A 10,395-nucleotide genomic window follows, 5' to 3' on the forward strand; every position below is an offset into this window, starting at 1 on the left:
CTCTGATGGCGTCGTCCTCTCTTTCTTCGTTGCGGGCGGCTCGCCGCTTTTCCCTGCGGTCTCGGTAGCGGTGGCGGTGAGGATGGTTGTCATTTCCTGGATGGTGAGCGCCCCTGCTTTGTAGTTCCTCAGCAGCTCTTGTCTTTGCTGTTCAGGGATGTGTCTGGAGAACAGCAGATCCCACACAGAGACTTCTTGCCCTTGGAACTCGCCCACTGGCCCGGCCACTGTCGTAGTCTTTAAGGCCTTTTCCCGTTTTTCGTCTCTCTGCGAATGGGCAGCCTGGTCTTCTTGCGTGCCGGCACTTTTCACGCGCCTGGGCTCTGGGCTGCTCTTTTCCTCGGCCTCGGTGACGAGGGTGGTGAGGATGGTTGTCATTTCCCGAATGGTTAGCGTCCCCGCTTTGTACCGCTTCAGAAGCTCCTGCCTCTTGTGGTCGGGGAGGTATCTGGAGAAGAGAAGCTCCCACACGGTCACGCTCTGCCCCTGGAAGAGTCCCACGCTGACGGCGGCAGGGGCGGACTGTAAGGAGATTCGCGTTTGCTCATCGAGCTGGAAGAGCACAGAGCCTTTGGGCATGATCTGAAGCATAAGGAGGCCCGTGTCCGGGTCTGGGACGCACCTGCTGAGGAGCTGCATGTAGGTGAGGTTCTCGTGAGTGTTGGGGTCGAAGAAGCCCTTGGTGTCGTCACCGGGGTCCGAGAGGACCCGGTTCATTTCTTCGTCGAAGTAGCCCCGCTTGTAAGCCACCTCCACGGGGAGCCGGTGGCTGTGCACGGGGTCGATGATGCCGCCGGTGGCGATCTGGGCCTCCAGCAGGCGGATGCCGTGGTCTTTAACGATGAGGTCTTTCTTCATGGCCTGGAAGAGGGAGATCTTGCTTCCCGTGTAGGGGTCAGTGTATCCGGTCACTGCTCTCTCTGCAGACAGCAGCTTCTCGTGAATCTCTCTGCCCACCAGGCCGGCGGAGACGGCTTGGTCGACGGACAGCTTCTCGTTCTTCAGCGGGTCGGTGATAAAGCCGGTGGCCGCCTGAGCCTCCAGCAGCACCAGCGCGGTGCCCGGCCTGAGAATGCCCTGCCACATGGCCTGGTAGATGCTCATCTTCTCCGTCTTGGCCGGGTCTGCCTTGGCCGGCACGAGGACTCCGGCAATGCAGCTCGTGCCTTCCAGGTATCGCTTTACGGAATCCATTTCCGTGATCTCCTGCACCGTCTTGGTGCCCTGGGTGAGTTCGGACAGCGTGTTCCGGTCAATAATTTCAGAGCTGAACAGCTCGGAGGCAGTCACCTGCCTCCTGAGGCCGGAGAACTTCAGTTTGCTGCTTCGCTCTGCCGTCTCCTCAACCACGGTGGTGAGGGTTCTGAGCAGCTGCTGCAGCGTCACGGTCCCTGCTCTGTACCTCTCCAGGAGCTCCTGCCTTTTCTCTTCCGAGAGGTATCTGGAGAAGAGAAGTTCCCACGCGGTGACCTTTCGCCCCCGGAACTCGCCGACGGACACCTCGACGGTGGTGAGCCGGAGAGCGTTTTCCGCTTGCTGGTCCTGGGGAGAGGGGGCGGTGGCAGCGGCAGCTCCGCCGGGTGCTGTCTCCTCTCGGCCGCTCTTTTCCTCTGTCTCGGTGATGAGGGTGATGAGGATGGCTGTCATTTCCCGAACGGTTAGCGTCCCTGCGCTATGCTCCTTCAGGAGCTCCCGTCGCTTGGCTTCAGAGACGCAGCTCGAGAAGAGGAGCTCCCACAGGGAGACCTCCTGCCCTTTGAATTCCCCGACAGCGACGTCGACGGTCTCCGACCGCAGAGCGTTTTCCAAACGTGTGTCGTGCGGTGAGCGGGGAGTCTCCGCTTCCTCCGAGGTTGTGGTCTCTGCGCTGGGGCTGTCCCCGTGTCCCGGTAGACGGTGACTTTCCTCCTCTGTTTTGGTTACGATGGTGGTGAGGATGGTTTTCATTTGTTCCGTGGTTAATATCCCGGCCCCGTAGAGCTCCAGGAGCTCCTTCCTCTTCTCCTCAGGGACGTATTTGGAGAAGAGCAGGTCCCACACAGAGACCTTTCTGCCGCGGAACTCGCCCACCGGCACCTCCAGCAGGGTTGACTTGAGGGCCTTTTCCGTTTCCTGCGCTTCCCGGGAGGGGGCATCTTTGACTTTCTCTGATGGCGTCGTCCTCTCTTTCTTCGTTGCGGGCGGCTCGCCGCTTTTCCCTGCGGTCTCGGTAGCGGTGGCGGTGAGGATGGTTGTCATTTCCTGGATGGTGAGCGCCCCTGCTTTGTAGTTCCTCAGCAGCTCTTGTCTTTGCTGTTCAGGGATGTGTCTGGAGAACAGCAGATCCCACACAGAGACTTCTTGCCCTTGGAACTCGCCCACTGGCCCGGCCACTGTCGTAGTCTTTAAGGCCTTTTCCCGTTTTTCGTCTCTCTGCGAATGGGCAGCCTGGTCTTCTTGCGTGCCGGCACTTTTCACGCGCCTGGGCTCTGGGCTGCTCTTTTCCTCGGCCTCGGTGACGAGGGTGGTGAGGATGGTTGTCATTTCCCGAATGGTTAGCGTCCCCGCTTTGTACCGCTTCAGAAGCTCCTGCCTCTTGTGGTCGGGGAGGTATCTGGAGAAGAGAAGCTCCCACACGGTCACGCTCTGCCCCTGGAAGAGTCCCACGCTGACGGCGGCAGGGGCGGACTGTAAGGAGATTCGCGTTTGCTCATCGAGCTGGAAGAGCACAGAGCCTTTGGGCATGATCTGAAGCATAAGGAGGCCCGTGTCCGGGTCTGGGACGCACCTGCTGAGGAGCTGCATGTAGGTGAGGTTCTCGTGAGTGTTGGGGTCGAAGAAGCCCTTGGTGTCGTCACCGGGGTCCGAGAGGACCCGGTTCATTTCTTCGTCGAAGTAGCCCCGCTTGTAAGCCACCTCCACGGGGAGCCGGTGGCTGTGCACGGGGTCGATGATGCCGCCGGTGGCGATCTGGGCCTCCAGCAGGCGGATGCCGTGGTCTTTAACGATGAGGTCTTTCTTCATGGCCTGGAAGAGGGAGATCTTGCTTCCCGTGTAGGGGTCAGTGTATCCGGTCACTGCTCTCTCTGCAGACAGCAGCTTCTCGTGAATCTCTCTGCCCACCAGGCCGGCGGAGACGGCTTGGTCGACGGACAGCTTCTCGTTCTTCAGCGGGTCGGTGATAAAGCCGGTGGCCGCCTGAGCCTCCAGCAGCACCAGCGCGGTGCCCGGCCTGAGAATGCCCTGCCACATGGCCTGGTAGATGCTCATCTTCTCCGTCTTGGCCGGGTCTGCCTTGGCCGGCACGAGGACTCCGGCAATGCAGCTCGTGCCTTCCAGGTATCGCTTTACGGAATCCATTTCCGTGATCTCCTGCACCGTCTTGGTGCCCTGGGTGAGTTCGGACAGCGTGTTCCGGTCAATAATTTCAGAGCTGAACAGCTCGGAGGCAGTCACCTGCCTCCTGAGGCCGGAGAACTTCAGTTTGCTGCTTCGCTCTGCCGTCTCCTCAACCACGGTGGTGAGGGTTCTGAGCAGCTGCTGCAGCGTCACGGTCCCTGCTCTGTACCTCTCCAGGAGCTCCTGCCTTTTCTCTTCCGAGAGGTATCTGGAGAAGAGAAGTTCCCACGCGGTGACCTTTCGCCCCCGGAACTCGCCGACGGACACCTCGACGGTGGTGAGCCGGAGAGCGTTTTCCGCTTGCTGGTCCTGGGGAGAGGGGGCGGTGGCAGCGGCAGCTCCGCCGGGTGCTGTCTCCTCTCGGCCGCTCTTTTCCTCTGTCTCGGTGATGAGGGTGATGAGGATGGCTGTCATTTCCCGAACGGTTAGCGTCCCTGCGCTATGCTCCTTCAGGAGCTCCCGTCGCTTGGCTTCAGAGACGCAGCTCGAGAAGAGGAGCTCCCACAGGGAGACCTCCTGCCCTTTGAATTCCCCGACAGCGACGTCGACGGTCTCCGACCGCAGAGCGTTTTCCAAACGTGTGTCGTGCGGTGAGCGGGGAGTCTCCGCTTCCTCCGAGGTTGTGGTCTCTGCGCTGGGGCTGTCCCCGTGTCCCGGTAGACGGTGACTTTCCTCCTCTGTTTTGGTTACGATGGTGGTGAGGATGGTTTTCATTTGTTCCGTGGTTAATATCCCGGCCCCGTAGAGCTCCAGGAGCTCCTTCCTCTTCTCCTCGGGGACGTATTTGGAGAAGAGCAGGTCCCACACAGAGACCTTTCTGCCGCGGAACTCGCCCACCGGCACCTCCAGCAGGGTTGACTTGAGGGCCTTTTCCGTTTCCTGCGCTTCCCGGGAGGGGGCATCTTTGACTTTCTCTGATGGCGTCGTCCTCTCTTTCTTCGTTGCGGGCGGCTCGCCGCTTTTCCCTGCGGTCTCGGTAGCGGTGGCGGTGAGGATGGTTGTCATTTCCTGGATGGTGAGCGCCCCTGCTTTGTAGTTCCTCAGCAGCTCTTGTCTTTGCTGTTCAGGGATGTGTCTGGAGAACAGCAGATCCCACACAGAGACTTCTTGCCCTTGGAACTCGCCCACTGGCCCGGCCACTGTCGTAGTCTTTAAGGCCTTTTCCCGTTTTTCGTCTCTCTGCGAATGGGCAGCCTGGTCTTCTTGCGTGCCGGCACTTTTCACGCGCCTGGGCTCTGGGCTGCTCTTTTCCTCGGCCTCGGTGACGAGGGTGGTGAGGATGGTTGTCATTTCCCGAATGGTTAGCGTCCCCGCTTTGTACCGCTTCAGAAGCTCCTGCCTCTTGTGGTCGGGGAGGTATCTGGAGAAGAGAAGCTCCCACACGGTCACGCTCTGCCCCTGGAAGAGTCCCACGCTGACGGCGGCAGGGGCGGACTGTAAGGAGATTCGCGTTTGCTCATCGAGCTGGAAGAGCACAGAGCCTTTGGGCATGATCTGAAGCATAAGGAGGCCCGTGTCCGGGTCTGGGACGCACCTGCTGAGGAGCTGCATGTAGGTGAGGTTCTCGTGAGTGTTGGGGTCGAAGAAGCCCTTGGTGTCGTCGCCGGGGTCCGAGAGGACCCGGTTCATTTCTTCGTCGAAGTAGCCCCGCTTGTAAGCCACCTCCACGGGGAGCCGGTGGCTGTGCACGGGGTCGATGATGCCGCCGGTGGCGATCTGGGCCTCCAGCAGGCGGATGCCGTGGTCTTTAACGATGAGGTCTTTCTTCATGGCCTGGAAGAGGGAGATCTTGCTTCCCGTGTAGGGGTCAGTGTATCCGGTCACTGCTCTCTCTGCAGACAGCAGCTTCTCGTGAATCTCTCTGCCCACCAGGCCGGCGGAGACGGCTTGGTCGACGGACAGCTTCTCGTTCTTCAGCGGGTCGGTGATAAAGCCGGTGGCCGCCTGAGCCTCCAGCAGCACCAGCGCGGTGCCCGGCCTGAGAATGCCCTGCCACATGGCCTGGTAGATGCTCATCTTCTCCGTCTTGGCCGGGTCTGCCTTGGCCGGCACGAGGACTCCGGCAATGCAGCTCGTGCCTTCCAGGTATCGCTTTACGGAATCCATTTCCGTGATCTCCTGCACCGTCTTGGTGCCCTGGGTGAGTTCGGACAGCGTGTTCCGGTCAATAATTTCAGAGCTGAACAGCTCGGAGGCAGTCACCTGCCTCCTGAGGCCGGAGAACTTCAGTTTGCTGCTTCGCTCTGCCGTCTCCTCAACCACGGTGGTGAGGGTTCTGAGCAGCTGCTGCAGCGTCACGGTCCCTGCTCTGTACCTCTCCAGGAGCTCCTGCCTTTTCTCTTCCGAGAGGTATCTGGAGAAGAGAAGTTCCCACGCGGTGACCTTTCGCCCCCGGAACTCGCCGACGGACACCTCGACGGTGGTGAGCCGGAGAGCGTTTTCCGCTTGCTGGTCCTGGGGAGAGGGGGCGGTGGCGGCGGCAGCTCCGCCGGGTGCTGTCTCCTCTCGGCCGCTCTTTTCCTCTGTCTCGGTGATGAGGGTGATGAGGATGGCTGTCATTTCCCGAACGGTTAGCGTCCCTGCGCTATGCTCCTTCAGGAGCTCCCGTCGCTTGGCTTCAGAGACGCAGCTCGAGAAGAGGAGCTCCCACAGGGAGACCTCCTGCCCTTTGAATTCCCCGACAGCGACGTCGACGGTCTCCGACCGCAGAGCGTTTTCCAAACGTGTGTCGTGCGGTGAGCGGGGAGTCTCCGCTTCCTCCGAGGTTGTGGTCTCTGCGCTGGGGCTGTCCCCGTGTCCCGGTAGACGGTGACTTTCCTCCTCTGTTTTGGTTACGATGGTGGTGAGGATGGTTTTCATTTGTTCCGTGGTTAATATCCCGGCCCCGTAGAGCTCCAGGAGCTCCTTCCTCTTCTCCTCAGGGACGTATTTGGAGAAGAGCAGGTCCCACACAGAGACCTTTCTGCCGCGGAACTCGCCCACCGGCACCTCCAGCAGGGTTGACTTGAGGGCCTTTTCCGTTTCCTGCGCTTCCCGGGAGGGGGCATCTTTGACTTTCTCTGATGGCGTCGTCCTCTCTTTCTTCGTTGCGGGCGGCTCGCCGCTTTTCCCTGCGGTCTCGGTAGCGGTGGCGGTGAGGATGGTTGTCATTTCCTGGATGGTGAGCGCCCCTGCTTTGTAGTTCCTCAGCAGCTCTTGTCTTTGCTGTTCAGGGATGTGTCTGGAGAACAGCAGATCCCACACAGAGACTTCTTGCCCTTGGAACTCGCCCACTGGCCCGGCCACTGTCGTAGTCTTTAAGGCCTTTTCCCGTTTTTCGTCTCTCTGCGAATGGGCAGCCTGGTCTTCTTGCGTGCCGGCACTTTTCACGCGCCTGGGCTCTGGGCTGCTCTTTTCCTCGGCCTCGGTGACGAGGGTGGTGAGGATGGTTGTCATTTCCCGAATGGTTAGCGTCCCCGCTTTGTACCGCTTCAGAAGCTCCTGCCTCTTGTGGTCGGGGAGGTATCTGGAGAAGAGAAGCTCCCACACGGTCACGCTCTGCCCCTGGAAGAGTCCCACGCTGACGGCGGCAGGGGCGGACTGTAAGGAGATTCGCGTTTGCTCATCGAGCTGGAAGAGCACAGAGCCTTTGGGCATGATCTGAAGCATAAGGAGGCCCGTGTCCGGGTCTGGGACGCACCTGCTGAGGAGCTGCATGTAGGTGAGGTTCTCGTGAGTGTTGGGGTCGAAGAAGCCCTTGGTGTCGTCACCGGGGTCCGAGAGGACCCGGTTCATTTCTTCGTCGAAGTAGCCCCGCTTGTAAGCCACCTCCACGGGGAGCCGGTGGCTGTGCACGGGGTCGATGATGCCGCCGGTGGCGATCTGGGCCTCCAGCAGGCGGATGCCGTGGTCTTTAACGATGAGGTCTTTCTTCATGGCCTGGAAGAGGGAGATCTTGCTTCCCGTGTAGGGGTCAGTGTATCCGGTCACTGCTCTCTCTGCAGACAGCAGCTTCTCGTGAATCTCTCTGCCCACCAGGCCGGCGGAGACGGCTTGGTCGACGGACAGCTTCTCGTTCTTCAGCGGGTCGGTGATAAAGCCGGTGGCCGCCTGAGCCTCCAGCAGCACCAGCGCGGTGCCCGGCCTGAGAATGCCCTGCCACATGGCCTGGTAGATGCTCATCTTCTCCGTCTTGGCCGGGTCTGCCTTGGCCGGCACGAGGACTCCGGCAATGCAGCTCGTGCCTTCCAGGTATCGCTTTACGGAATCCATTTCCGTGATCTCCTGCACCGTCTTGGTGCCCTGGGTGAGTTCGGACAGCGTGTTCCGGTCAATAATTTCAGAGCTGAACAGCTCGGAGGCAGTCACCTGCCTCCTGAGGCCGGAGAACTTCAGTTTGCTGCTTCGCTCTGCCGTCTCCTCAACCACGGTGGTGAGGGTTCTGAGCAGCTGCTGCAGCGTCACGGTCCCTGCTCTGTACCTCTCCAGGAGCTCCTGCCTTTTCTCTTCCGAGAGGTATCTGGAGAAGAGAAGTTCCCACGCGGTGACCTTTCGCCCCCGGAACTCGCCGACGGACACCTCGACGGTGGTGAGCCGGAGAGCGTTTTCCGCTTGCTGGTCCTGGGGAGAGGGGGCGGTGGCAGCGGCAGCTCCGCCGGGTGCTGTCTCCTCTCGGCCGCTCTTTTCCTCTGTCTCGGTGATGAGGGTGATGAGGATGGCTGTCATTTCCCGAACGGTTAGCGTCCCTGCGCTATGCTCCTTCAGGAGCTCCCGTCGCTTGGCTTCAGAGACGCAGCTCGAGAAGAGGAGCTCCCACAGGGAGACCTCCTGCCCTTTGAATTCCCCGACAGCGACGTCGACGGTCTCCGACCGCAGAGCGTTTTCCAAACGTGTGTCGTGCGGTGAGCGGGGAGTCTCCGCTTCCTCCGAGGTTGTGGTCTCTGCGCTGGGGCTGTCCCCGTGTCCCGGTAGACGGTGACTTTCCTCCTCTGTTTTGGTTACGATGGTGGTGAGGATGGTTTTCATTTGTTCCGTGGTTAATATCCCGGCCCCGTAGAGCTCCAGGAGCTCCTTCCTCTTCTCCTCGGGGACGTATTTGGAGAAGAGCAGGTCCCACACAGAGACCTTTCTGCCGCGGAACTCGCCCACCGGCACCTCCAGCAGGGTTGACTTGAGGGCCTTTTCCGTTTCCTGCGCTTCCCGGGAGGGGGCATCTTTGACTTTCTCTGATGGCGTCGTCCTCTCTTTCTTCGTTGCGGGCGGCTCGCCGCTTTTCCCTGCGGTCTCGGTAGCGGTGGCGGTGAGGATGGTTGTCATTTCCTGGATGGTGAGCGCCCCTGCTTTGTAGTTCCTCAGCAGCTCTTGTCTTTGCTGTTCAGGGATGTGTCTGGAGAACAGCAGATCCCACACAGAGACTTCTTGCCCTTGGAACTCGCCCACTGGCCCGGCCACTGTCGTAGTCTTTAAGGCCTTTTCCCGTTTTTCGTCTCTCTGCGAATGGGCAGCCTGGTCTTCTTGCGTGCCGGCACTTTTCACGCGCCTGGGCTCTGGGCTGCTCTTTTCCTCGGCCTCGGTGACGAGGGTGGTGAGGATGGTTGTCATTTCCCGAATGGTTAGCGTCCCCGCTTTGTACCGCTTCAGAAGCTCCTGCCTCTTGTGGTCGGGGAGGTATCTGGAGAAGAGAAGCTCCCACACGGTCACGCTCTGCCCCTGGAAGAGTCCCACGCTGACGGCGGCAGGGGCGGACTGTAAGGAGATTCGCGTTTGCTCATCGAGCTGGAAGAGCACAGAGCCTTTGGGCATGATCTGAAGCATAAGGAGGCCCGTGTCCGGGTCTGGGACGCACCTGCTGAGGAGCTGCATGTAGGTGAGGTTCTCGTGAGTGTTGGGGTCGAAGAAGCCCTTGGTGTCGTCGCCGGGGTCCGAGAGGACCCGGTTCATTTCTTCGTCGAAGTAGCCCCGCTTGTAAGCCACCTCCACGGGGAGCCGGTGGCTGTGCACGGGGTCGATGATGCCGCCGGTGGCGATCTGGGCCTCCAGCAGGCGGATGCCGTGGTCTTTAACGATGAGGTCTTTCTTCATGGCCTGGAAGAGGGAGATCTTGCTTCCCGTGTAGGGGTCAGTGTATCCGGTCACTGCTCTCTCTGCAGACAGCAGCTTCTCGTGAATCTCTCTGCCCACCAGGCCGGCGGAGACGGCTTGGTCGACGGACAGCTTCTCGTTCTTCAGCGGGTCGGTGATAAAGCCGGTGGCCGCCTGAGCCTCCAGCAGCACCAGCGCGGTGCCCGGCCTGAGAATGCCCTGCCACATGGCCTGGTAGATGCTCATCTTCTCCGTCTTGGCCGGGTCTGCCTTGGCCGGCACGAGGACTCCGGCAATGCAGCTCGTGCCTTCCAGGTATCGCTTTACGGAATCCATTTCCGTGATCTCCTGCACCGTCTTGGTGCCCTGGGTGAGTTCGGACAGCGTGTTCCGGTCAATAATTTCAGAGCTGAACAGCTCGGAGGCAGTCACCTGCCTCCTGAGGCCGGAGAACTTCAGTTTGCTGCTTCGCTCTGCCGTCTCCTCAACCACGGTGGTGAGGGTTCTGAGCAGCTGCTGCAGCGTCACGGTCCCTGCTCTGTACCTCTCCAGGAGCTCCTGCCTTTTCTCTTCCGAGAGGTATCTGGAGAAGAGAAGTTCCCACGCGGTGACCTTTCGCCCCCGGAACTCGCCGACGGACACCTCGACGGTGGTGAGCCGGAGAGCGTTTTCCGCTTGCTGGTCCTGGGGAGAGGGGGCGGTGGCAGCGGCAGCTCCGCCGGGTGCTGTCTCCTCTCGGCCGCTCTTTTCCTCTGTCTCGGTGATGAGGGTGATGAGGATGGCTGTCATTTCCCGAACGGTTAGCGTCCCTGCGCTATGCTCCTTCAGGAGCTCCCGTCGCTTGGCTTCAGAGACGCAGCTCGAGAAGAGGAGCTCCCACAGGGAGACCTCCTGCCCTTTGAATTCCCCGACAGCAACGTCGACGGTCTCCGACCGCAGAGCGTTTTCCAAACGTGT

General features: G+C 60.5%; 1 protein-coding gene across 1 annotated transcript in view; it reads right to left on the reverse strand.

Annotated features, from left to right (window-relative positions):
• The window catches only part of EPPK1 (epiplakin 1), a 35,193-nt gene that overhangs the window by 16,668 nt on the left and 8,130 nt on the right, over positions 1–10,395 (reverse strand). Inside the window, exons 2-6 of the mRNA XM_074986840.1 lie at positions 8,614–10,182; positions 6,469–8,037; positions 4,324–5,892; positions 2,179–3,747; positions 34–1,602 (exon numbers count right to left, since the gene is read on the reverse strand). Of these exons, the coding sequence (XP_074842941.1) occupies positions 34–1,602; positions 2,179–3,747; positions 4,324–5,892; positions 6,469–8,037; positions 8,614–10,182 (7,845 nt within the window). The remainder of the gene's footprint in view (positions 1–33; positions 1,603–2,178; positions 3,748–4,323; positions 5,893–6,468; positions 8,038–8,613; positions 10,183–10,395) is intronic.

Source organism: Carettochelys insculpta, chromosome 2 (genome assembly GCF_033958435.1).
Source record: "Carettochelys insculpta isolate YL-2023 chromosome 2, ASM3395843v1, whole genome shotgun sequence".
In the NCBI taxonomy this organism is placed as follows: domain Eukaryota; kingdom Metazoa; phylum Chordata; order Testudines; family Carettochelyidae; genus Carettochelys; species Carettochelys insculpta.